Raw genomic sequence first — 27,478 nt, forward strand, 5'->3', positions numbered from 1 at the left:
GGCCTGTTCCATGATGCGATCTACTTCTCTGGTGGAGCGTCCTTGTCTGGTGAAGGTGGTTTTGAGTGTGCTAATGTGTATCCCGAACTTTCTCCTTAGAGCGCTTTCTGTGGTATTTGAGTGCCTGGCTGTAGAGAACATTTCATGGTGTTTGGGGTGGTTACTGGATCCATGAAGGCAGGTGCAGTGATCCCAGGTGTTCTTTTACATGGTTGTCTGTAAGATTTCATTGCCGAAGCTGATCATGGTGTCCAGGAAGTTGATGTTCGTGTGGGAGTGTTCCAAAGAGAACTGGGGAACTAGAAGAATTCTTCCACTGACTCCGTCTCAAAGAATTCTTTTATAACGAAGACATCACTCACAGTTACCATGATTCTTTTTTCTTATGGCTGTTGGTGGGGATTTGGGATCATCTCTCTCCCTCATGAAGGCAGTTTCTCCTTGGCCTTTGCCTCGACTCAGCACTGTGTCTCCTCTTTTACAGGGTTCTTGCTTTCTGATCACTTCCCCCTCGATATCCTCCACTCCCCTCCAGCTCCTGTGGCCATCTATCCTTCCTGTGGCCCCCAATCATCACTGCCAGGATGCTGCAGCTGCCTCCTCTCAGGTTTACTCTACTAACTCTTCCCTCCCCTGAGTCCAAACTCATCGATCTTGCCATGTCAACCTCCCCTCTGGAATCAGGCACTTCAGGTGCAGGCGTCTTGTCTCAGCCTCAGAGGCCCTGCATCAAACAATCCCATCCTACGTTTTGGACCTGGTGTCCTATCACATGCCTGTTCACCCGTTCTCTCTTAATGACTAACTGCCTGGACACCCTCCATCACAGATGTCTCTGCACCTCCTTCTGTGCTGCCCCCAGGCCTGAAACACCTTCCTAAACCCTGTGCACCAGGCCACTTCCCTCATCATCCTTAAACCTCTTTCTCAAGCCTACTTTTGCCTTCTCACCTACAGGAAGGGGGAAGTGGACACAGAAGGACTGACCCAGAGAGATATGCCCAAGGCTTTACTGAGTGGCTTTTGTTGGACCATGTGGGATTTAGACTGTATGCTAGTTGGTGCAGAATCTGCTCTTCAACTGTTGTGAGGTGCTTGGCACACTTCAGAGCCTGGGATAAATAATTGCTTTGGCTCCACTCGTGCAAGGTTCTCAGCATGCCTTTCAGACAGGTGACTGAATCTCGCAGCTAGCATGGGAGGTTGGATGCTGCAGTGAAATGACTAGTCTGTGGTCTCACAGTCACTGTCCAAGCTGCAAACAGAACTTGTGTCACCCAGCACCGGGGAGGTGCTGTACTGCTGGACCACACATCCTCTCAGATGTAGGAAACGCCAGTAATGTTCAGATCTCTCCACAGAGCAATGCACTGTTTGTTCCTTGCACTAGCTTTGAAATAGTTATGAGCAGGGTGGGGTTAATTTAAATCAGCAAGTAGGAAACGTTGAATTAAATCATCAGTTTTGATCTTGTTTGGACATTTGGACTTTGTTATTTTCCTAAAGAGAGGCTGCTTCTTACTAGCTGGTGTGATGTGGTACTTTCTGCTAGCCAAGAGAAAGTTCTGTAGCTATGTACGTTTATTTAAGCAATCATATAGCTGAACGTATGTTTTTTCAGATTCTTAATCTTGAGTTTTTTATTATGTTAGAAAACAGTGAATGATGCACTTCTTATATATTAGATGAGCATGACTAATTTTTAACCGTGATTTGTGTCATGTTGCATTAGGATGGAAATTGGAATTAAATTAAAAATGCACAAAACAAGCATTTTAAAATTGTTAAATGAAATTCCATTAAATAGGTCAGATATAGTCCAGAAAAAAATGATCAAAATACGCTTTGCAGTTTAAAAACTAAGGAAGTATTATTTGTAGTTAGTGAATTGAACTGATAGTTTCTGATCGTCATGTCCTTCAAGATTTTAGAACTAATAGATCTCATCTTCTCGCACCTAGTTTTTATTCGCAGATTAGAAGAGGAAGAAAAGCTTTTCTGCTTTTCAACTCCCAGTTGGTTTCTTATCTTTGAATGAAATAGTCATTGAACTGAACTAGGTGAATATACTGAGATGAAGAAAATATTCTCTCTGCAACTGCAGAAGAGGCTCCTGTTATTTAGCCCTGCAACAAATTCTAGTTCTAGATGCTTAATCAGTGACTTCAAGCAACTGAACTGGTTGACTTTATTTAAAACTTCTGCAGCAAACATTTACTGCTTGATTATTTAATTGAATTGAATTTAAATTATGTGAACAGATTATATTACATTTAGGGCTTAACATAGGTCATCATAATTTTAAATAGGTTTATTTAAAAAAAGAAATGTATTTCATTGAAGTTCAGTCTGATTTCAGTACAAATGCTTTTTAGTTTTTCTTAAGAATTGTGACTTTTCATCCACCCTGCTTGTGAGTAATGACAGACCAGGAGCCTGCCAAGCCTGTTTCAGAACCTATATCCAATACAGCCACAGCAATAGAGACAAAGCAGCCCATTAGTAAATCTATACATGCATTTGTTACTATCTGCTGTCGATGTCTAGACCTATTCCTAGCTCCTTTTTAATCAGCGGAACTGTACTTTGAGCCACTAAGCCTGTCTTTGAAGCCATGATGGATGTGGGGCAGGAATACTTCACCACAGAGTGAATGAATATTCTTCCCCTTGTGGGCTGGATAGAGCTGCATTCTCTTAGGGCATAGTTTCTCAACCTGTGGTATGCATACCTCTGGGGGTACATGAGACACAGGCAAGGGGGTACGCGACGAAAAACCCAGTGAAGGGAGGTGAGCGGCAGTCGCCGACTTCTGGGGAAGCCAGGTGGCAGTCGCTTGCTTCCCGCCTGGACCCGGCTCCCAGCTGGGAGGCAGGTGGCCCACACAGTGTGATTTGCCCCAGGCCCACACCCCCCTAGGGATGGCCATGGGGAGCACTGCTGTCCACACTGGTGGGCCGCTTGTGCCTGCTCATACCTCACAAGTTCCCAGTTGTGTGAGGAGAACCCCACCTGACCCCACCATCAGGTCATAGTGACTGGCTGGCCTTCTATATGGAGGAAGGAGGGGAGAAAAAGCAGGGGGTTGTGTGATCTGCCACAGCCACACAGCACTGCACAACTCAGAACTCTCCTGCTTTATGAGAAATACAGCTGTCCAGCGGTAAAGGGGAAAAGGATTGTATTTCTCAGAGTGGAACATGGAGTGTTGGGGTACTCATTAACATTTTCAGAAGTTAGGGGTACTTGCTACTTAACAGGTTGAGAAACACTGTCTTAGGGTGTGTCTACGCTTAAAACACTGCAGCATTTCAGTGTAGATGCTACCTACTCTGACAGGAGGGGCTCTCCCATCAGCATAAGTAATCAATCTCCTCGGAGAGGCAGTGCCTAGGCTGTTGGAAGAATTCTTCCGTCAACCTAGCTCTGTCTGCCTGGGGACTTTGGTCGGCTTCACTACGTTGCTTGGGTGTGTGGATTTTTCACACCCATAACTGAGTTAAACTGACCTATTTTCTAGTGTAGACCAGCCCTTAGACCATGTTTTCAGCAGGGCAATGGCCACTCACTGGCAACCACCATCAGCCCCCACCTGCAGAGGTGCTGCAAATCATCTTGCAGTTGAAAGCATTTTCAGCCTGACTGAAGCCCTGGGACGCTTGGCTGTGCTCTTTTGTGCCAATGCCGAGAATGGGTTTGTCTCGTTTCCACTAGCAGCTGGGAGTGGGTTTTTCAAAGCTCCCATTGACTTCCCGGGGAGCAGAGTTAGACTGGTGCTGCTGAGCGCTTTTGAAAACCCCACTCGAAAAGGCCTTCAACTCCACGTGGGCTGGGGGCGAGGCTTTTCTTTGTGGCAGCCATTCTCAGCATGGGCTCAAGTCCCTTGAGTAGACAAGACCGCCTGGGGCAACTGGCTCGCATCCCAGCAAGCTCCCTTGGCAGTCTTTGTGCCTTGCCCTGGATTAAGGGAGAATGTGCCGTCTGGATTTTCAGTTAAACAAAGTCTGCGCCTCTTCCACCGCAAGGTTTGGCTAGTGAGCTCCCTCCCCTGGGCTCTGGTTTCTTTCCTTGTGAAGCGAGGGAAGCCAGAGGAGAGCAGGGTTTGAGCTTAGAGCAGACCATCTCCACCCCGTCTCCACATGCAGTGAGAATCCACTGGAGCAGTAGCTCGTCTCTGTTTGCTCATCCCCCGGCACTGACTCCCTCGTGATCACAGTGCCTTTCAGATTCTAAACCCCTTGGGCAGGGCTCGGGCCGTCCTCTGTGTCCTGGAGAGCCAGTAATGCTGCTGGCGCCCTGGCGATGTTTAGCCAAAGATGAATGCTTTGTGGTCCAAGAGAGACGTTGAAAATTCTTCGAGTCCCTGGAACCACAGCTTCAGCTCCTGGCATGATCCTTGCCCTTGGCCCATCTGGATAGAGAAACATGCAGCTTACGGTGTACATCTTGCAGAGGAGACCTTGAAAATAAAGGTCCTGTTAGGGGTGTGATAGATCCCAGAGCACTTCTCGGGGAGGGTTTCCTTGTCACAATGTCCTTCCTCCCCCTGCTATGATGTGTGCTGGCTGCTATCCTCTGCTTAGAGATGACTTCATTAGTGTGCCGCAAGCACTAGGAGATCCTCTGAGAGCGGCTAGAGAAATGAAAGCTCTCATTAGGATAACTGTGTGGGGCTGGGCATGGAGGGGCAGTATGTCTGCACCAGGGCTAAGAGGCAGAAATGTCTCTTGCTTTTTCAGATAGGTGTAAAGTGCCCTGTCCCCGACAGTTGTTTGGTGGAGTCCCTCCTGGTGCCTTGCACAGCCTGAGGGAGAGGCAGCTATGGTGATGGCGTTGGCTTCTGTAGCTTCGTTCCAGTGCACCACAGAGTGGTGAACTGTTTCACTCCTCCTCCGCCTGTTGTTACGCCTTCTACAGCAGTGGGCCCCAAACTTTTTACACCCCTCCCCCCGCTGGGGCTGGGAATGGGGCTCTGAGACAAGGTGTGTGCTGGGTGCCAAGACTGCGACCAGGGGCCAAGGCCGGGCTGGGGGCTGAGCCTGGGCCCCCTGGTACCTCTGAATGTTCCTCCACATTTGGGGACCTCTGTTCTACAGTGCCAGCTGCTTCCAGGAGTGTTAGCTGGTGGGCTTTCTACACCAGGGTGCTGCACAATCTTACACGTGTGCCTGCGAGAGCAACCCAGTTCAAAGAATAAGCTTGCTGTCTGGCTCTGTGCTCAGTGATCTGCACTGCCAAACAGCAGAGCTGGATTTGATCCTTGGTGCCTATGCCTGGGGGCCGGTGTGCTCCGTCAGGGCACTCTGCCATGGGTGTAAGGGGATCATAGAAGATTAGAGTTGGAAGGGACCTCAGGAGGTATCTAATCCAACCCCCTGCAGGACTAACCTCCGCTAAATCATCCCAGCCAGGGCTTTGTCAAGCCCCATCTTAAAAACCTCTAAAGATGGAGATTTCACCACCTCCCTAGGTAACCCATTCCAGTGCTTCACCACCCTCCGAGTGAAAAACTTCTAATATCCAACCTAGACCTCCCCCACTGCAACTTGAGACCATTGATCCATGTTCTGTCATCTACTACCATTGAGAACAGCCTAGCTCCATCTTCCCTGGAACCCCCTTTCAGATAGTAAAGGCTGCTATCAAATCCCCCCTCATTCTTCTTAGGATCAGCATTGCTTGGTTCTGACTGGGAAGGAACACTGACCCCTCGCCAACAGGATGGCCGGGTGTGATGCTGGTCTGTGCTCCGCATGGAAGAGCCCAGCTATGACTAAGCGCTGGAATTGCTGGTAGGATTCTGGTACCACTGCTCTGACCCAGGTGTCGGGGCTGCTCTGAGATCTCTGGCAGCTGGAAAGTTTTTGTAAGTGACATCTTTTGGAGGAAGCTAACAGAGGCAAGTATGAAATGATGGAATTATCCCAGAGCAGGTCGAAAGTACAAGGACTGGAGTCCAAAGAAGATCAGTCACACAAACCGAAATGGACCAAGCCAGGCCCTCCGTAGGTATCAAAGGACAATAAACATGTACGTGGGACTCCGTATGGCCCAGGAAACAAGGTAATCTGACTGCTCGTTCAGCTTTAGGGCTATCTATGGCTAGGGTGTCCCATACTGTTACACCAGGCGCTTATAGAAGGGACGTGGGATGGGGGGATTATGCTACTGAGCAACAACAGGAAATCTCCAGCCAAACCTCTTTATAGGCATCCTCCACGTGCTCTGGTACTGAGGTCTCAAGTGCCATAGGAAAGCTTACAAACTACCTACCCAGGCTGGAGCCCGTTGCTTAACAGGCAGGCCAGCATGGTGGTTCAGAGCACTGGCGTGAGGCCTGGGGTGGTTACTGGAGAGCACGGCAGAGCCGCTTGTGAGAAGGGCCCAGAACTTTGCAGTGCTGCTTAGGTGTGTTTTAAAGTGGGCTGCAGATTTGAATCCGGGAGAGGGGGATGGATGAAGACGCTCTGTGCTGGAAGGTTTCAATATGCTGCTTTGTCTGCCGGGGGCCGTCATGGGGCCAGGGTCTTGAGTGCAAGGGGTATTGAGTGAGTGAGGAAATAGGGGGTCCCTGTCAGGGGCATTAAGCCTTTCCCACCTCCAAGGAAGGCTGGCTCTAAACCCCAGCAAGGAAACCCTGGCAAAGGAAGAGAAGAATCTAGCAGTGAACTTGGCAGCTCACCTCAGGTCAGAGCATGTGCATTAAACATAGCCCTGGTGCCCACTCCCCAGGTGTGGGGGAATTGGGCTTGGCCTGGATTGAAAGCGCTACTCCATCATTCAGGCAGGACTGGTTTCCTCGCTCTGTTGCTAGCTCTGAGCCGTCAGTGTCTCAGGGTGAGTCTGCTGATTTGATGTTCTGTTCAGGGACAATTAGCTTGGAAAGCCCTGGGGACCCAGTACTTTCTCCCCGACCCTTCCCTCCAGACCTCTCGTTAAGGGAGGAACGGCAAACTGAACTGAGCGCAGGTATCTGGAGTGCGCATGTGGCAGGAGGGAAGCTGCAGGAGACGACACTCAGCCAGCAGGTAATTAAACCAAGCGTTTACTCCTTGCTGACTTTCTCTGAAAAGCAGAGCTGGCAGTCTCTGCAGGGGGCTGCTTCTGTTTGCAGTAAGGTGTTTCTGCAATCCAGCAAGGTGCTGTCCCCCCCTTTTGGCACTGGAGCTGTTTTGGAGGTGGTGGTGCTGGCCTGCGTGGAGTAATTGCAATGCAGCATCCTGGTACTCCCTTGTTGGCTCTCTTTGTTTGCCACATGTAGTTGGAGCAGAGTGCTCCAAGAGCAGATGTACCCAGCTTCAGGGCTGGTCGCTCACAGACGTGCTGTGTGGATGTACTCCTTGGTGCAGCCTTCTGGCATCTGCTTATGCAGTTGGGCTTAATCTGAATTAAGCAGTGTGAGCTGAATGCAGTAGGTCCCTGGTAAGGAGAACAGCACTTGGAAGATCAGTGTGTGCAGCATGAAACGTATTTTGTACTAGTAGTAGGAGGGCTTGTCAGCTTCCATTAGAAAGCTCTGAGCTGCGTTATAACTGGCCAGGGACAGATGAATTGCAGCTGATTTTACATGCAGATCAATGTTTTTTAGTGCAGTGGTCACATACATATTCCTCTCAGGACCCCATGACTGTCAATAGTCATGGCCCCTCCTCCCCCTTATGAGAAGTTGTATTTATTTATAATGATGAATTTCAAAACTCTGGGCCACCTTAATTAAAATCAGCTCAGCCGATGAAACCTATTGCACTTGAGGGGAGGCTCATCCAGCAGCGGTCTGTCCACTTGCCCTCAAATGGCTATTTCGGTATCGTGGTCTGGCCATCTCATACAACAATCAGACTACTGCTTCCTTCTCTGTCAGAACAGAGATGGCATTATCAGGGTAAATGCGCCTTGCTACACGTGAACCGAAAATTCAGGTTTCAGCTGAAAAATTAGCATTGAAAACCAGCTCAGTGTGATGCTGGGGGAAGTGTCAGCCTTATTGGTTAGGAACATAGCTGAATCCTTGTCTTGTTTTAGGGGTGATGGTTAGAAACTCACTTGCCAAAGTTCATTCGAACACAGCCATGTTCCCTTCTTGGTTTGACTGTCAGCAGCATGACTGGTGCTGCTCCTTCTTCCATACCCACAATACAGCTCCTGCTGTCTGAATGCATATGTACAGCTGGTGTGCTTGTCTTCCAAGATACAGTGACTGCTATTAAGAGCAGCTTTTCCCAGCCATTCTCGTTGGGTGTTATCTGGCACGCTGTTTCCCTATAGTTAAAATAGGAAATAGCTGTGCTATCCTGGGCACTGCTGTATGGTATTTCCTGCTCAGAGCACAAGGAAGTAGTGTAGAGACTCTTAAATACTGATTCTTTGATGGTAACTACTTCCTATCTCGTTAAAATTGGGAAACTTTGATTTGGCTGGAACAAAACTCAAACTCGTAGTTTTGTTGGTATTAATGGAAGCTGTTTAATTGCCCACCTTTGCTTGTGGCTAGTCGGTTTAAACAAGCGACTTAATCTTGAAAGGAGCAGACCAGAGAATTTTGCAAAGCCTCCACTCTCAGATTTAGTCCATTGTCACACGGTGCTCAGACAGTCAGACAGCAAGACACTGTGCCAGTTTAACAGGCTTGTGTTTTTAATCTCAAGTCTGTATCTCCCCTTAGACCCACTAGAAATGCAACCCCCTGATCTCTGCTCTTTCCTGCAGTCTGCCTAAGTAGGCAGTCTGCAGATAATAGGCCCTTGATAGAATGAGCTATAGCCTGCCTTTGCTCTAGCTAATTTATTTCTCCACTGACACTCAGCTTCCTGATTAGCAATCGATTCTGCACAGTCGGGCTAGTTTGACCATTGGTGGCAGTCGGTTGTTAGCAATAACCCACTGAGTTGGCTGGGCCAGTGAGACCCCCTCGAGCACTCAGCAGTGTTTAGTTTCCTGCCATTGGGACCTACGTGCGGTGTCTGAGGCACAAAGCTCAGTGCTTGGTGATCCGTTTATTTTTAAAGCAATGATGTGCCCAGTGTTAAGAGCGTTTCTGGCAGGGCAGATAAAGGAGAACCCTTGCCTGGAGTAACACTTAGGGCCTGACTCTTGTATGTGCAGAAGTCCAAGTGTGAGGGATGGTGTCTTGCCCTGCATTATAATTTGTGTTCTGTGTATTACAGATTGGCGGTGTTTAATAGCACAGCTCCAGGCCAAGCCATAATTATCGATCTGGTGTTTGCTAAATAGTCTAGTACTGTGGCAGTGTTCATTGCAAAGCAGCGTATCAAACCCAGCTTGGGGCTGGAACGTTTTCCCTAGCGCTGGAGTCTGGCACAGCCTGCATTCCTGTTTGTAACAGTCTGCCTGCACAGAGCTCTCCAGCCGGGCCAGCTAAGTTCCTTGCCTGCCAATTACTCTTGATTAGGCTGGAGGCACCAAGAGGGATTTGATTTGAAAGGGAAAATGGGGAGCCTGGGCCAGACACTTGGTTTTCACCTCCTGAGGCTAGGGGATTTAAAACTAAACTGATGTTACATGATATGAGTTTGCTGGTCTCAGCTTAGGCTCTGGTGGTCAAGCCTCTTGTGACTCCTGTCTGCTGAGTTAAAGTAGTCTAGGGCTCTGGGACCGGAGGTAAGGCCGTGTGTGCGGGATGCAGTCATTGATACTCTGCCAGCTATGAGCAACCGGTCTGGGGTTAAGGGCAAAGAGGACACTGGCTTCCCCGAGATGATATTTTGTAACCGTTCCTGTGGGGAAAGAACCTCCTCGTTCATGTACACAAAATAATTAAAATGCTGAAGTGGCAGGCAGCAGCCAGCTGCAGTTTGTAAGCAGGGAGCATGTGCAGCATGTGAGCACATGTCTTGTAACAGGAGGCAGGAGGTGCTGTCTGGGGAGCTTGGGGGCTAGAGACGCAGTGATTTGATTCAAGTAAACAAAACCATACAAACACCACCCTGAAGAGTACTTCCCACCCAAATCGCAACATCCCGCAGCACCCCATACCTGGCACCTTCAGCAGACAGCAGCCAAAGCAAAATGCCCAGCTAGCCGGCTTCCTATCTGAATGCTGCTGTGCATAGCTCCCTTCCCCCTTTGTCTCTGGGTATTTTATTTGCAAATGCAGGCACCTTGCACCCTCCACCTGACTGTTGTGGGCACGGCCCTGCCTGAGGAGCTTAGTGCACTAGCTCAACCACGGGGGAGTGTGGGTGGATGAAGGGGACAGCAGTGTGATCACAAGATGTGCTAATTGATATGTAAAAATCATGTTCCTTTTTAAAAAACATGCATTCTTGAGCAGCGGCTGGAGGAGGGATGGGGTTGTTGGCGTGCTGGCTGGAAGGCATGTCCCGAGCGATATGAGAGAGAGGTGTAATGTGCAACGTGTCTGGGAGACTATTCCAGGCATAGGACATTGCATGAGAGAAGGCTGTAGCTCTCAGTGCTTACTCACCTTTGTAAAGGGCATGATTTTCATTTAACTGATGGGGAAACTGAGGCACAGACATGACTTGCCTGAGTCAGTTGGGAAAGAATACAGCTAACTCGAATCCCAGCCCTCTGCTTGCTCTTAGACCATACTGCCCCTTAATTGTGTGCGTGCTGTATCTGTAAACCACACGTGTGTGTGGCATATGCACAGGACTCCCCAGTACAGCATTTGATTCGCTTTATTTCTTGCTCGCCCTCTTCCATAATCTCCTGATCAGTCAATCAGACAGAGCTGGCTTTGTGACTGGAAACCAATAGAATCTCTCTCGGCAACTTGAGCAGAATCTACAGAGAGGAAGAGATAAGAGCAAGCGGGCAGCCTCCTAAACACGCAGCCTGCAAGGACTGGAACGTGCAAATCATACCAAACTTGGGTCTTGAATATTTAATAGATGGAAAGAAGATGTCTTCTCTCATCTGAGGGATAAATAGATCTGAAACGCCTTCTAGACTTCACTGCCTATCACATCTGAAATACACCCGTTTCCCTGTAGCTCAGAAATTATGCCTCTCCTAGTACCTAGCAGTACATGTATATGGCATGTGTGTAAAATACCTTTCAGTATGTTCATGTGGCACCTGCACCGTGTCCTAAGAATTCTTTGAACACAGGACCCAGAGGAAATCTCTCTAATTTGCTTCTAGATCTGTAGTGGGGGTGTGTGTGTGCGTGTGTGCGTGCGTGCGCGCGCGCGGGGGGGGGGGGGGAGGTCACACACAGTGTCTGTAAGGGGAGGATTACCTCACTGTCTAAGCTGTCAGGCTGAATAAGGATATCAGAGGCATTTCAGGTGATCTCCTATTACCCAATAAAGCCAAGTTCCCCCGAGTGGTTGTCATGTCATAGGACCTCTGCCAGGTGACTCAAGAGACGCATCTTTGTTCACAAGGATTTCTTTTAAATGTCTTTTTATGAATGTTTTCCTAGCCATTCCAAGAGGTATCGATGCTGAGAACACGACTTGGTACCTGATGTATAGAGCCGCCAGCCTACAAGCCCGTAAATACAGCATGTTGCTTTAGCCAAGGGCTATTTGATTTCTTCAGCAGGGAAGCCATATTTCAAACACTCCAGCTAGCTAGCCCCCCTTTGTAAAGTAAAATAATATGTCAGATGGGGGATTTTCTTTTAGCTGATCCAACCACAAAGGTATGTCGCTTTACTGTGACACCACAAAGCAATTTCACTGTGGCTCTGCATCATGGTTCTAATATGACGTGGAAACTCTCCAGTGGTCTTGTAGCAAAGCTGCTGGACAGACGCATGGGATTCCAGGATCAGTTCTGAGCCTGGCCATCAATTCTGTGCAAGAGTTTGTGTAAATCACATGATCACTCAGTTCCCCCTCTGTAACACTGCAGGAATAATCCTTCCCTGTTTCACTGGGGTATTGAGGATAAATTCATTAGTGCTTGTGAGATGCTCAGGTGCTGTGATAGGGATTGGGGGGCAGAGAAGTCCCAAGATACAAGTAAGACCATTCTCCATTGTACTCAATCGATGGTCAGGTGACCGGGGGCTATTTCTCCGCCCAGCAGACTGCACGGTCATGAAGTTTTGCCTATTTTCCTTCTTAAAATGCTCTCTTTCTTAATTCCACCCCATTTCTCTTAGTTACCACCCACCTCTTGTATCATCCTGAATAATTACCTCTCTCCTCTGCTGTTTGACATCCTTCCTGTGTTATAGATTATGATCACATCCTTACTTAGCTGTTGCTTAACCAAGTTATCCGTATGTAGTTCCTTTAATCTCCTCTTCAAAGTCAATCTCTTCAGCATCCTAATTATTTTTGTTCCTCTTCTCTGAACTCCCTCTGATCTAATTGGTCAATATTTTGGAGTAACAAGGGGTCCAGAACTGAATGTAAGTGTGATCTCCTGAGAGCAAGGTTACCAACTGACTTGTGCTGTGCTGTGACGCTCTGATTGCATCGGCCTGGCCCTGCCATCTCACGTCTCCCCGTCTGTTCTGGCAGTAGTACTGTCTAAGTTACTCCCACTTCTGTCTGTTTGATTATTCTCCCCTCCTCTCCCCGTGTTAGTTTGCGTTTTCAATGGAACATCCTGTTACTTCCAGCCCTTGATCCTGATGGCTGTAGGTCTCGATAGGCAAGTCCTCTTAGTTCAGGGCTGGCTGCGGTCGAGGTGTGCTTAGCTTGGCTGAGCCTGGGTGAAGCATACAAAGGTCCTTTTTGCCGTCCCCTATCCTGGGGCCCTCTCTGCACTGGTCCAGTTCTGTGGTGCAGACTGCTCTAACCTGTGCCAGCTGCCAGCAGCCTCAGTGGTTTGCTGTGAGCTGGCAGACAGGAGGGTTAAGGCACGGGGAAGCGCTAGGCATGGCCTTTTCCTTGGCATTGGAGCCAGTGCCAGCAGCTCTATGCCAGCTGAGGATCCCCCTTTGCAAGGGAGATTCATGAAGGCTGCTTTGCACTCATGGTGCTGCAGAAGTAGTTGGTGTGCAGCCCAGGACTGGGGCGTAGCCTCACCTGCAGAGCTCATTGAGGTGCGTTTTATTCCCGCTTTCCCATCACGAATCCAAACATTGTTAGATTGTCCCTAGCTCCATCCCATAAGGCACCCCATGTGATGCCTCTCCCCATGCGAGCCAGCTCCACATTCAGCAAAGGCCTTAATCCCATCTCCTGTCTAAGAGACGGTGCAGAGATCCCCTCAGTGTAATATTTCAGGACATTCAGTATCAAAAGCATCTTGAACTCCAGACAGTCCCCTGCATTCCCTCCAGACACCGCTTTTATAGCTCTATCAATAAAAGCAACGCAGAGTGTCTGGCAGACTGACTCTTTATAACCCCAGTCCTACCTGCCTCATGGTCTTTTACTCTCTGGAAACTGAGGCGCTAAATCTGAGTAGCTGCAGTTATTTTACTGGAGGTAGGAGTGAGATTGCCAGGACCACGCTTCGTGTGCCTCCATAGCTAGTTTTGCCATTCCCACGTCAGGCTTTCCTTTGACTCCCACAGGACGAGGCCGGACAGTCAAGGCACAGCGGACGCAGGCTTAGCTCCACTCATACGGGAGGAGCTCCCTGCTTCTCTTCTCTTTTCCTCCTTGTCTGAAGACCAGTATCCACTTGCTCCTCTCCCATCCTCTGCGCTCGGCTGTTGTCTGTCACTTCTCAAGACTCCAGTGATGTACTGAGTTCATGGGCTAGTGCCCTGTGGTGTGTGTCCCTTGGCTGCCTTGTGTGTGAATACGTCAGCATCGGTGTGGCGTGACCCTCTGGCACCAATTGCCATCCCCAGTGCCAAAGAAGCAGCACAGGAAAACACATACTAGAAGAGGGCACTCACCGGCCGCAGGAGGGACAAAAGTGGCACTGGAGACAAAGCAAGACCCATGCTGGGCTGCTCGTCTTTGCCGAGACTCGTGTTGGCAGCAGCCTCACCCTTTGGAATTCCCAGCCCTTCGGTACCGTCCACACCTGAGACGTTCCAAGTGGCCAAGGACCTCCTGTCATTTCCCATGTCGAGAAGGGAGACCCCCCACACCGGGACCCATTGCTGGTACCATCAACTGTGGGGCCACCTAGAGGCAAGCCTCCGCAGTGATCTCCAACACAGAGACATCGCTCCCCGGCCCCGCGCAGGTCGCCGATGCCTTGCCAGCGGTCACTGGAGCCACATTGCCGACAGTCGGACTCATGGCACTGGTCTCTGGACCCATGATACCAGTCCTTGGAGTTGTGGCACCAGTTCCCGACATGCCAATATCGGTTGCCGTAATACAGCCGCCGGTCTCCGGACACGTGGCACTGCCCCATGGGTCCCCGGTACCGTCCCCGGTACTGAGACACCGCTCCTCCCGGTACAGTAGGGAAGTGGAGGCGACATCGGCACCGTTGTGGTCAGCAAGAGGGGACTCCTCGGATTCATCCTCAAGTGTTGACGGCTGCTTTCCTAGCTCAGCTCCCAATACAGGACATCTACAGAACCGCAACATGGTCGTCTGTCCATACCTTTGCATCCCACTACACCAGTACTCAACAGGCCCAGGACGATGCGGGCTTTGGAGCGGTATTATGATTGGCACATCCGTGAACTCCTGGCCCACCTCCAGAGGCACTGCTTGTGAGTCACCTGGCATGGCATGGACGTGAGCAAGTGCTCAAAGAAGAAAGAACGGCTACTGACCTTCCGTAACTGCTGTTCTTCGAGCTGTGTTGCTCGTGTCCATTCCACGACCCACCCTACTTCCGTCTGTTGGCATTCCGGCAAGAAGGAACTGATCCAGGGGGGCCGGCTGTGCCCCTTACCAGTGCATACGCCTGCCACTGCAGAAGGCTCTAGAGCCAGCCCTACGGATACCTCTGAGGGAAAAATCTCCAGCACCGGTGCATGTGGCGCACACTCCCCTACATGGATGGACGTGAGCACCAACTCTTGAAGAACAACGGTTACGAAACGTCAGTAACTGTTCTTTCTCCTGACGCTCCCTTTGCACACCTGTCTCCCTTCCATAAGAGAAACTTGGGCAAGAGACATTTAGGCAGGCCTTTGGCTTGGCTTGGAGAGCCCTGAGTCTCAAATCACTGGTGCCTGGATACCGGGGTGAGGGGTGCCCGGGGCAGATGGTGCTGCTCCTTGCTGGGCTGCGCGACGGGCATTTGTGTGGTCCCACTCAGCATGTGGTAGCCATTAGTCAGTTGCGCGGTGCACTCCTGATGTCCTGTGTCCTGGTGTTTTAAAAGCCCTATTTGCTCCTCTGAAAGGAGGCTGGATACACAGTTGCCTCTTGGCTTGGTAGGAAGGCAGGAGCTCTGCTGATGGTTGAGGTTTGTCTACACACCATTTTGGAGTGAGTCTCCCAGACTGGGGCGACAGACTCGTGCTAGCAGGGCATGCCAGTGCTCTAAGAAGTGCTGTCTAGACAGCGCTTGGCAGTTCTGGCTCGGACTCTGACGTTAGGGAGTGGTGTGTCCGGCAACTGAAGGGACCCTCCTTCCTTTGGTGCCTTGTAGCTGTAAATGCTCAAAACTCGTAAAGCCCCCGTTAGTGCCCCTCCACCCACCCTGCAGGGGATACTAGGCAAAGCAGCCTGAGCAGCCTGTGTGTTGGGGCACAGGGCCGGGCTTACTGGGCTGGGAGGGGGCTGTGCTGTGTGCTGTGTAACGGAAAGGGACCCAGAGCCGGCTGTGAGCACAGAACTTCCCGTGACCCCTGCACTGCTCTGGGAATTGCCTGGGTTTGCTTGGATAACCTTTGTAGCCTATTCATCCCGATGGAGATTTGCTGTTCAGTTTTGGACTCTTCCTCTCCAAAGAACCAGCCTGCGGCCTTTTATAACCCTGCGTATACTGTGCTCTCGCTGATGGCTTGGAGGTGAGCCGAGCCCAGTGTCTGCAAGAGGGGCTGTGCTTCCTGAGGGGGCTTCGGAGGCGATTTGTGCAGGGTTCTTTAATCCTGGCAGGAAGCCTGCTGCTGGGGAAGCCCAGCTCTGTGTGTTTGCCTGTTAGCTCTTTAACTGGGGTCGTCGTGGGAGCTCTTAGAGTGTAAGGAGATCGGGCTTTAACTTTCTATTCAAGCATGTTAGCCTCCTCCTCAAAACCGGGGTGAACTGCTTTCCTTCTAGCCACCTGGGAGTTACAGGATTACCAGCCTTTCTTCACTTGCTGACCAGTTGATCTGCCTAAAGGAGATGCTGCGTTCTGTGAAATGCAGCTTGTCCGTCCAGTGCCGAGGGGATCCTGAGATTCTAGGGGGAGCATAGTCAACCATGACCAGCTAGCCTTTTGTGGCATATTAAACCCTGTCTACACAAGGTATTAGGTTATGTTTAAACACTTTTGTCAACTTCCTGGTCTAGACTGGGCCAGTGAGTCAGTGCCAGAGGCAGGGACAGATCCCAGATCGCCGGAGCCCCAGCTCTATGCTCTAAACCTAGCCTGCCCCTCTAATGGAATCGGTGACTCCCAGCAGGTCTCTAAACCTCTTGGTGCATCCCCCAGTCTGTTAGAAGAGGTGTCTGCTTGCTGGGAAGCACCCCAGGAGATGGACGCCTCCACAGTGGTGTGTCCTAGATGCTGTGTCCAAGGGAAGGTATTGTGCTGCCTGGGGAGGGGGATCTGTCACATTACCACCCCACTGACAGTGGCTAGAATAGAATCCACGAGGAGTTGCTGTGTCTGTGTTAAATACCGAGCTGCTCAGAGGGTCCTGCTGCCTTTGCCAGGCTATTTCCTGTGGCTGCTCCTTCCTTCTGCCCTTCTTGCAGGTTTGACGGGCTTAGGTGCACTTCAGCTAGGGGCAAGAGAAATCGCTGGGTGGTACAAAGGGGCGGTAACGAGGCGTAACAGGATAAAATGGAGAAACACAGACTCTAGCAGGCAAATCTTCCTTCTAGGGGGGATAGTCTCCCCAGGGAAGAAGCTGGAGCCTGGGATAGTCTCCCCTGGGACACCTGAAACAGAACTAGAGGGACAGGGAACGTAAGGCTGTAGGCGCCATCCAGCACTGGCTGGGGGCTGCTGGCCAGTTGATTGAGTAGCTCTTCCCTGTCTTCAGTTCCTAGAGTTGAGGACTGTTACTAGATCCCAGATTTAGTGGCATCCCATCCTCCGTTCATATCTGTGCCACACCCTCCAGGGAGAGCTCCAGTGACACTCCAACCCGGCACATGCACGGGGGAAGAACTTCCAAGTCCATATAGTCATCGCCATGGCTGTTCCCCTCTCAACTGCGGCGAGGGCTCCTGTGAGACTTGGCTGGCAAGATGGAGAAAGGCTGTGCTGCTTTGGAAGCGTGTGTTGAGAGCTTCCCCGCTGGGCAGCAAGGGATCAGCCGATTTGCAAGCATGTGATGCCTGATCCAATGCCATTAAAGTCAGAGTCTTTCCACCGACTCCGGTGGATGGTGGATTGGACTCTTGGCTCCAGCTGTTCAGCACTGCTGCTGTCCACAGGGAGGCCATAAGCCTGCCCCCGCCAGGGGAGCACTGGGTGGGTAGTAGTTCACAGACGTGTCCCCCAGTGTGACCAGCCAGAACAGCAGTCCTACTGAGTGATCCCCGGCAAAGGACAGCATGAGATGGCCTCGTGTGGGATTGCTAGGAAAGGCTTTGGCTTCTGTGCTTTCCTCCTCTCCTGCTGTTGCTGATCAGTCTTCTCCTGAAATGTCTTGCTCCTGAGGAGGGGCAAGAACACTAGTTTCGGGGGAGTCAGTTTCCCCCAGTCTTGTGTTGCGCTGCCCATGTGTGAGAGCTGTGGAGCCTGTAAGATGGGCTTGTAATGGTTATAATAGAGGCCTGGGAGTAGAGAGTCCTGTGTTCTCTTCCTGACTGTTGTGTGACCTGCGGCAACTCCCTCTTTGCCTCAGTTCTCCCTCCTGTATAATGGGGATAATCCCACCCCTCTCTTCTAAAGTGCTTTGAGATCCTAGGACAAGAATGCTACATGTTTCTTTTTGTGACTAAGGTTGTTAATGTGAAAAGCTAAGTCTGCCCTAGGATCTCCTCTACTCCTGACATGCTCTGAAGGGGCTGCTCTGCACGGGTTGTATGATGGCAGAGCAGGGCGCCAGGTGTGGGGGTAACTATCCATTGTGGCTGATCCGTTAAGGGTCTTGTCTCTGGAGGTGAGCCGGGGCTCTTAGGTGAGCTGCTAGCGAGCAGATGCGCAAGTCACCAAACTCACCACGACCATGGACACTAATGGCCTGTCTTGTGGGCTGTCTCTGTAGGACTTCTTGGAGACGGACCCTTCCTCTACAGGTGGCCTGTCTGGGATGGAGCAGGAGTGTGTGTAGAGCCAGCAGTGCTGTCGTCTGCGCAGTAGTTGTGGAGCTCTTCAGTCTCCAGGGCTGGTGGTTGCAGCTCTCACACGGGCACCAGCTGGGTGAAGGGGCAGAGGATGGCTCCCTTTTGCTGGATAAACAAGGAAGGGGTGTTGTAGACAGAAGGTAACTGCCCCGAAAGACCCCCACACAGGCAGGGACGGAGGGTAGGGAGAGCTCGGATGCGACAGAGGGAAGATCTTTCCCAAACCCTTCAAAAGCTGGTGAGCTAATTCTGGTGCTTCCCAAGGCAGAGTGTGTAAGCAGTTGTCAGCCCTGGGGGAGGAAGGGGGAAGGGAAATACAAGCAGCCTCTTGCAGGCAGGGCCCTGTCCTTGCTCATCAGCGGCAGAGTTAATGGCCTTGCTGATGGGAGATGCTGTGAAGCTGGAGCAGTCGGAGGGATTGTGGGGTGAGAGCAGGCACTGACAAGCACAGGGGGTATGCTTCATCCAGCAAAGCCGTGCCACAAGAACAGACAGGAGCCGGGAGGCTGAGCCCAGGCTCTGTGAGAAGGCTTTTCTTCCTCCCTCCCTCTGTTTGTGTGGGAACCAGTCAGGTGCCCAGGTGGCAGCGCAAGTCCCGACCATCTGCATTTGTGAGCTTAGATTCTCCATTACAACACGCTGAGGAATTTAGAGCTGGCACAAACCCCGCGTGCATTCTACCTGCCAGCTCCAAAGGGCAAACGGCATCGGCCTAGCAAAGAAATCCTGACTGATCTCCTTCCTGTGAGACAATCTCATCCCTGCCACAGAGCCCTGGGAGCAGAACACGGCAGGAGCTGGAACAAGTGCCTTGCTTTCCGTAGTGGGGGACGCTGTCCTTGCAGTGTTAGCACTCGCTGCTGGCATGCACTGAGTGTCTTGGGTCAGACGTGTTCTGACGGCTATGGAATTAATTTGGAGAGCAGTACTGAACTTTGCTCCACTTGTGGAGGTATGGCTGGCATAAAAGCTGCGCTTTTCATCTGACTCTTCCTTGCTATGGTGTTTATGGCTTCTTACTAGGGGGTGGTCTTGGAAACTCTGATTCTCTTTCCGAGCAGCCACAGTGAAATCTGCAGCCATTACAGACTCTCTGTTAACGGGCTTTATTGCAGTTCAGTCCAATTTTTAAAACCTGCATTGGATCTCCTGCGTTGCTCATTACAGATGTAGCACAGTAAGGATTTGCCTTGCATCCTCAGAATATTTAAAAACTTTTGCCTAATGTCCTGACTGTGCATGCTGTCAGGGTCTGTAGGAATGCCTGATCCTTTTTTGAATCTTGCTAAGTTCTAGATTCAGGGTTGTTTTGTGGCAGTGAATTACATAGTTTAATGATGTGTTTTGTGTGTGTTGAAAAGAGGAGGAATTTTTTTTAAACACTTCCTTTCCTTTTCATTGAATGCTCCATTGCTTGTGTATTAAGAGAGCGTAAACAAAAACACATGATCTACCTTTTCTGTGCCACTCCTTATCTTGTAGCTTCTATGTTTCCTCTTAGTCATCTCCCTGAACTAAGCAGATCTCTCCTCTGTTGGGTCTCTCCTCGAAGGCCAATCTCTCTAGGCCTCTGCTGTTCCGAAAATGATGACAATGATTTACAAAATTCACAGAAACGGCAGCTTCTCCATTCTTATAGCAAGTAAATGATAAACTCTTTGGGTCATGATAATTTATATTCAAGGTTTCTGGTTTGATACCTAAACTGGTATTTACTGAGAAGAGTGAGGTGAAACTGTCGTTCTAAAACCATAGTTACACCAGGCTGACAAATCTGTTGCTTTTCACTAGTGAATCTCTCCACCTGCCCCCATGGAGGATGGGAGACCATCAGGATCAGTGTATGAAATGCCAAGAGGAGGGGGCTTTCCAATTATCTCCTACACCATCATGTAGCCAGCAGGCTTTCCTGTCCTTGTGGATCACATGGAACTTGTATGGCTGAAGTCCCAGCATTCGGCATGTGCAGATGGCATAGATTTGGGGCTGTAAAATGTGTGTTCAAGAGGCTTGTGATCTGTGATCGTGGTGCATAGGGCTCCATGTAGGCATTTGTGAAAGTGTTCACAGTTCTGGGTAATAATGAGAGCTCTTTTCTCTCCGAATATCCTCCTACTGTGGATGTCAGAGCTGTGCTGGCACTAAGCAACTATGCAGGTGGGACAAATCATTGCACCCTTCTGTGCCCTGGTGCCCCCAACAGGGTTGGCATCAGCAGTAACGTTAGTCTTTGTGGCTGGGTCAAAATAGGACATTACACTTGTCACTCAGTCAGCGAGCTTTAAGGGTCTCTGCATGCCTGGCATTCCATGCAATGATGGAGCCACTGCTGTGTAGTCGGGAATGAAGTGTGCATGGCACTCTGCTTCCCAGGCAGTCTGTGGTGCTGACAAGCTTTGGTTGGCTGCTCCCTTGTTTGGATCTGGTGCTATGCCAGCTGCAGAAAAGATGTAGCCAGAAAACACTAATGAGGATTTATGGAACTCCCGTTTAGCTCCGGTGAGGTTCTTCTCCTGGAGTCTCAAATCCTGCTTTGAATGGTTTGTTGTGGGCCTCCCATGTGTCCGTTGTCGTCACTGCGGTCTGACGCAGGGGTGCCTGCTGGAGTGTGCTTCTGGAGCACGTAGACAGCAGACCAGGTGCCAAAGTTGAGCCTGGTGTGTGCTGAAGACCAATGTGCATTGGAAGTATCGTGGCATTTCGTCATGTTGTTGAAAAGCAACTTGGAGGTCAGGCTTGAAGAAGACTCTGGTTCCCATTTGAGGCTACTGACGATGTCATCAACAGTGGATGGAGCTCTTCCCCTTCCTCCCCCCAGAAACCAGCCATGACTGGGAGCTGCATGTCTCCACAGTTTGACTGCCTGGGTCCCGAAGCTCTCACGGTTGGAGATATCCGTGGGGCCCCTCCACTTCCCAGTGATCCCAGTGTAAGAAATTCAAGTGTTTGTTCCACTTTTTCAAGGTGTGAAACGGGATTGGTTGAGTAGTCCAAGCAACTGGTGGTACGGGAACTCAGCGTGGACGCCTTTGAGTGTCAATTGCCACGTGTCTAGAGATCTTTGAAACGCCTCAGACAGGGTGAAGGAACGCAAGTCCTGAGGTGCCCTCATCGCTGAGCCAAGCTCCAGCAGTGCCTTGCACAGTGTAGAAACACGGCTCTCGCGATGCTCTTTCAGCCTGTGCCATTGCATGTAATGATGCTGGGAATCCAGACGGGGGCTGTCTCACTGAGCTGTGAGTCAAGCTGCTTCTAGGCATTTTCATCCTGAATGCTGACACTGGTTCCTGAATCAGCACCTGGTGGGGAAGTGGCAAATAGTAATTCCAAGCTTCCATTGGTTGGCGCGTATGGCGCTGTGCATTCTATCCGTGTGGGCTGCCTGAGCTGGAACTGTTCATGTGGGACTTCAGTCTGTCCAGATGGTGTATCTGAACTGGTCCGCTGTGTCACTTGGCTGTTGCCATGTCCAGTGCACTTCTTGGAGTCGGCCAGTTGTCTGGGGCTCTCTCTAGGTGAGGAGAATAGGTCGTGTTAGCTGATTCCTTTTAACTAGCGGGTTTTGGCACGCGGTGTGGCCAGGGGCTCAACACTTGTTCTCAGATGTAGTGCTGACTGCTGCCAGCTGTTGCCCTTGCAAATGTGTTGCACCCTGGCGATGCTAGTGTATTAATGCATGTCTGTTCCCCTCCCTGTGTTCCTAGTCTAGGGATGCCCAAGTTTCTTCACTGCCATGGTGTAATCATCTCCAGTGTCAGAGGTCCCATGCCTGTTGCCTTGCAAAGCGCAGTTATGCAGCTCGCTTTCCAGTGTTACCTTTGATGGCTGAGGCCATCGAGAAATGTCCAAAATTGGCTCAGTGTTTTCTGTCTGGGTCCAAGTGATGTTGGGGTCAGGTGTTATAATCCAGCCTTGGTGACAGTCCTGTTGATTCTTGTACCCTTTACGTTTGTTTCCGCGGGTTTAACCAGCTGCTGCTGTGTGCACTGATTGAAGTGTGCTGGCCCTTTCATGCGAATTGTCTTAAAGACGCCACACGTAGGATGGCCGCTGGAGGCTTCTTGGCCTGTTTGCAAAGCCTGAGGTGCTCTCAGGATGGCAGGCAGCTGACTTCTGTGAAGATTCAGAGGTATCTGCCCTCACGATGACTGCACCTGGCTGGGAGTTCCCCTTGTGGAGGAGTTGAGCTTGTTGTCTGTGTGGGGGTGAGCAAGACACCAGAGTCACCACCGGTTTTGACCAGTAGCTGTCTCCAGCATCATGTCTGCTTTGAGCTAAGCCTGCCGCGAGGGAAAGGCTTTCAGATCCCTCCATAACCCCTCAGTCCTCTTCTAAAATCTCTTTATGATCCTGGCGGCTTCTTGGGGCTGCATTTTCTGTCGTCTTTTCCTCATCATCCAGCAGCTTCTGTGCGATTTTCTGGGTCAGCTGTGTTAGACTCGCATCTTAGCTACCAGGGACGGGTGTCCCTTGAGGTGGAGAAGAGACAGGGCTCTGGCGTAGAAAAGACAAAGGGGGCGCTTCCTTGAGGCTGCCGGGCACACACAGACTGCCACTCTCTAGCTTAGACGGGGGAGTGAAACGTACGCTGCACGGCTATCAGCCAGGGGCTGCCTAGATCTCTGCTGGAGGAAGTCCTTGCTCTCCAGGCTGAGCTCACAGACGTTAATAGCATTAGCCTCAGGACCCCCAGCAGGGAGGGCAGTATTAACCTCACTGTATGAAGGGGAACTGAGATGCAGGCGACATGACATGATTTGCCTGAGGTTACCCCCGGAGTCTGTGGCTGAGCTAGGAACTGAAGCCGGATGTGAGTCACAAGCCGTGAAACCTGCCTTGGGGACCTGCAGGGTCTGTTATCTGCATCCTCGCCTCACAGCTGTGAGGCGCCTGGAGGGGGCTTTAAAGTGGCTGCTTAAGGGGGTGTGTGTTAGGGCGCTACCTAGTGGGCATGCTTTCTAGTGCGAGTCTCCCTGCCTGGAGATCTGTCTCTTGAACCAGACTGGCTGGCGCTGACGTATGGAGTGTTATGAGGGTTTGAAGGGGAGAGAAGCTCTCAGCCCTGGCTTTGCATGGTCCGCTGCTTGCTGCTCACCTTGTGGCCGGCCCCCCCTTGCGTGTGGCTCCTGAGCCTGGAAGGAGATTCATGGCCAAGGCTGTCGCTGTGCTTGGGAGGAGGACACAATGTAATTATTTCCCATGGTGAGACTAATGAGTGCTTGGCTCCTTCCTTTCTCGCATCAGTCCCTGTTCACACGCTGTCTGCCTGAGGCTTGTTCGGTGACTAGCTTGTGTTTGGCGCGATGAAAGAAGTAGGATGAAAAGCCGTGTTGCTGAGAGATAAGAGACAGGCAGTAGGTGGATTCAGGGATTCAGCTGATGATACCCCTGGCACATTTCTCAGCTTTGTCCAAGTCTTCCCAGGACCTGCCCCTTGCACTAATCTACCCGTCTGCCCATTTGTCTACCTGTCGTTCTCCTCCCAGGCCCCGGATACTCTCTCTCTTTTGCCTTTGTGGCTCTTTCTCTGTCTCTCTCCCACCTCTAAAGCTGCTGCCCCTCCTGTTTTCCCCTTTCTCTGGATGGCTGATAAATAAGCCTTCATTGGTTCCAGTGCTGAATGAAATATGAAATCCCATAAAGCCGCCTTGCTCATTAGATGGGTCTCAGCGAGCTGCTTATTATGCACCCTGGCATAATGCAGATTACAAATGTGACCAAACGATAATTAGCAGAGCTGGAGCTGTAATTAAACCCTCCTGTGCTGCATTGTGGTTTCTGTTGCAAAGTGGAAGGAAGCTGAACGGTTTCAAAACCCACAGGTGCCCTTTCTTTCCTCTGCCGCAAAAACAAGCGATCAGCCCCTGCTCTCAGCACTGACTGGCAAACGAGGCTCGGGGCTGTGTGCTTCCCCACCTGACGCGCGTTTCTGCTGGTCCTGCTGCTGTCAGCCAAGTTCAGTCAATTGCACACGGTTCCTCTCCAGCTATTTCACTGCGGGGGACTCGTGTTCATTTGTAAATGGATGGGAGTTGGAGGCAGTCCTTTCTGCTCATGCTAGGGGCTCAGGCAGAGGGGTTTTCTGGAGCTCTTCGCTTTCTTGGGCCCCTTCCCTAGATCCTAGTGGTTCCCAGGGACTCGTTGATTATGTGGGATTTGCTGACATGCCCAGTGATGCCCCTCTCTGCTCGTGTGGCTCTGCTCTGCCCTGACAAGGACCAGCATCCCTGCTTGGGTGGAGGGAGTGTGTGGAAGGTGAAATTCTTTCATCTCAGATCCATGGGACAGCGACAAAAGTGGCGTGGGCAGCACAAGTGCAGGGCATGGCCTTCTCTCCACAGGGTTGCCTCTGAGTCAGTGCTAGGAAATGAAGGCCAAGGACCTGGATCTCGAGGGATCTGGTGCTGTCAGTAGAAAGCCAGGCCAGATGTCATGTCGGGAAAGGCCCGCAGAGGAGGCAGCGTGCAGACTCTGCTGTTGAGTGGGGAGAGATGTGCAGCACAGTCACTACTGAGGAAAGCGTGGGGCTGTCTTTAATGCGTATTGCACTGGATTCGCTTTGATGGGCTGTCCGGACGCAAAACATCTGTGAGGAGGACATGGAGCTGACTTCAGGCCTGCGGCACTTTGCTTCATTAACATGGGCAGTGGCAAATCCATCCACCTAGCTCTGCGTTGGCAAAACCACGAGGCACCGGACTTTACTAAGGGTCTGTATTTGGTTCTTCTGCCAGCATGTGGCGAACTAGCGCATTTTACCACGGCCCTGCCTGCTGTTTTGGAGCAGGTCCATCCACTGCCTTGGAACACACCTCCCACTCCCCCAGAAAGCTGCCCCGCTGGCATGAAGATTGGCCCCTGCTCTGTTCAGCCTGGGGACAGGACGGCTCCTGGAATTGCTAATGTCCCTCGTGTGGGAACTCAGGCCCCACGCTGGTGGTTGTGTAGAGTGATGCTGGACCTGATGTGGCAGCTGAGGTTTAACATGTAATCTTCCACTCCAGCCAACAGCTCCATAAAAAGGCAGGCTTAGCAAAGGGCTCTCTCTCTCTCTCTCTCTCTCTCTCTGCGACAACAAGCAGATAAGGATAATGCTTTGGCAACTGTTCAAAGACCAGAATTCGTCTCAATGGGAGTCTGAACATTCTGTGGCTGTTGACAGCAGAGTGCCACAAACAGCGATGACTTCATGGATGGAAACGCCCGTAGGGCCACTTCCAGCAGGCAGGGGGAGCCTCCTGGCAAGCGGCTTGGAGACCTCTGCTTCTGCCTCTCTCGGGCTGACGACAGTGGGCCTGGCACCTCTCAGCAAGCAGCCAGCCTTCCCCTGGTTCTAGCTCCAGGGCCAGGGCAGGACTATGCCCAGCAGCAGGCTTGCAGGGGCATCTCCTGGCCGAGTTCGCTTCTGGGTGCTGGAGAGGTCTTTCCCTCAGTGGCTTGCGTTGCAGTTTCTGCTTGCTGGTGACTTGCACAGGGGGTGGTTTCCCCAGTGTCCGCGGCTGCTTTGAGCTGCTCAGCATCTTATCAAGATCAGAAACCCTGCCCATGAGGAGGAGGTCAGAGCTCCGCGTGACCATCCAGCATGAGCGGTGCTACAAATCCCCATGGCGCGGGTACGGCTGGGGGCAGATTCGGTGGGGTAAGGTGAGAGAATGGGCTAAACTCTCTGGGCACTGGAGAAGACAGGCTGTACAAAATCCTAAGCCTGCCTTTGGCTGGCAGTCTGGACAGGGCTCTGAAACGAACCAGCCCTTTGGCTTTTCTCCTCTGTCACACGGCCTGTGCATGGAGTGTGTAGCCGGGTGGCCGAGAATCTGGTTTGTGGAGCGTGGCTGGGGGTGGAGATGGCCCCAGGGTTTGTCTGTCCTCCGCCCAGTCCAGCTGGGTTGTCTGCTTTCCATGCAGACTGGGCCCGGCTCTGGTGGCGCTGAGGAAGTGACTTTCCTGTGCACGAGAAGCAAGATGGCTGGGATTCCTCTCCCCTGCAACCGTTCCTCTCCCCACAAGAGACCCACTGGGGCATCCCACCTAGGAAGCAGAGCTGTAGGAGGTGGCAGGCGTCTGTTTGTCCTAGGGCAGAGGACGTTGGGATGGAATGAGGTTCTGAAGGGTGCCGGCTGCCTCTCCTGCTCTGCCCCAGCAGGCCTGGCAGAATTCTGGGATTCCATCTGTCGGATCCGGGGGTTTAAATGCTCGAGCAATAGACAAACCAGATCAGTCTCCAGGCAGATTGATTGATTGGCTGTGGGAGAGTGGGATCGTGTGCTGGAAAGCCTCTTCTGAGCCAGAACTTCAGCCCAACAAGAGCCCTTCCAGCAGGGCAGGTGTCTTCAGCTGAGGAACCTGGGCTGGGCCGGGCCTAGACTCGGTTTGGAAAATGCTGTCCTTGTCTTCCAGCCCTGACATGCCTATAACTATTAGATCAGTGGTTCCCAAACGTTTGGGGGTCACTCCCTCACTTACCTGGTCCGTGCCCCCCCTCCCCTCCCAGGAGCAGAGCTGGGAGCCAGGGCCTGAGCTGTGGCTGGGACTGCAGCCATGGGCCGGGAGCCGGGGCCCAAGGCCAGGAATAGGGCCATGAATGGGGCTGGGAGTCGGGGCAGAAGCTGGGGGACAGGACTGGAGCAGAGATGGGGGCAGAGCAGGGCTGCATGGTGCTTCCTCTCTGCCCCTATGGGGGCTGGCCCAGGCCTCGCTGCACCTCCCCACAGGTAGGGGGGCATGCCCCACAGCTTGGAGGCCTCTGTACTAGATCTTAGACCTCTGATGGAGGATGTAGGGGCTGTGAACCTGCTCTGAGTCAACAGGCCAAGTGGGACAGCAGTGCAGTGGTATGAGGGGGTGATGTGATCTGTGTTCTCTGGAAAGGAGAGGGGATTTGCCAGGGTTTGCTTTCTCCTCAGTGCTCTGCCCAATACTCACGGGTGTATTTCTCCTTCCCTGCAGATGGAGTCCCCGGTCTCCACGCCTGCAGTGTTGCCCTTGCATCTCCTGGTGCCTGTTGTCAGTAACGACATCTCGTCGCCGTGCGAGCAGATCATGGTGCGCACTCGCTCCGTGGGGGTGAACACCTGCGATGTGGCATTGGCTACCGAGCCCGAGTGTCTGGGCCCTTGTGAACCTGGCACCAGCGTCAACCTGGAGGGCATCGTCTGGCAGGAGACGGAAGACGGTAAGTGCCCTTGGAGAGCTTGTGTGTCGTCTTCCACAGTTTGATTGTT

General features: G+C 51.6%; 1 protein-coding gene across 2 annotated transcripts in view; it reads left to right on the forward strand.

Annotated features, from left to right (window-relative positions):
• The window catches only part of ZNF609 (zinc finger protein 609), a 121,816-nt gene that overhangs the window by 64,525 nt on the left and 29,813 nt on the right, over positions 1 to 27,478 (forward strand). The window contains exons 1-2 of one of the 2 annotated variants that reach the window (XM_067556029.1): positions 19,168 to 19,209; positions 27,204 to 27,429. In XM_067556029.1, coding sequence (XP_067412130.1) covers positions 27,204 to 27,429 — 226 coding nt within the window. In that variant the 5' untranslated portion in view covers positions 19,168 to 19,209. Of the gene's footprint in view, positions 1 to 19,167; positions 19,210 to 27,203; positions 27,430 to 27,478 lie in introns of those variants that run through there. The other variant, XM_067556028.1, reaches the window with a different exon arrangement.

The sequence above is a fragment of the Emydura macquarii genome, unplaced genomic scaffold, assembly GCF_026122565.2.
Source record: "Emydura macquarii macquarii isolate MOO-44397 ecotype Brisbane River unplaced genomic scaffold, CSIRO-AGI_Emac_v2 contig_1644, whole genome shotgun sequence".
Lineage (NCBI taxonomy): Eukaryota > Metazoa > Chordata > Testudines > Chelidae > Emydura > Emydura macquarii.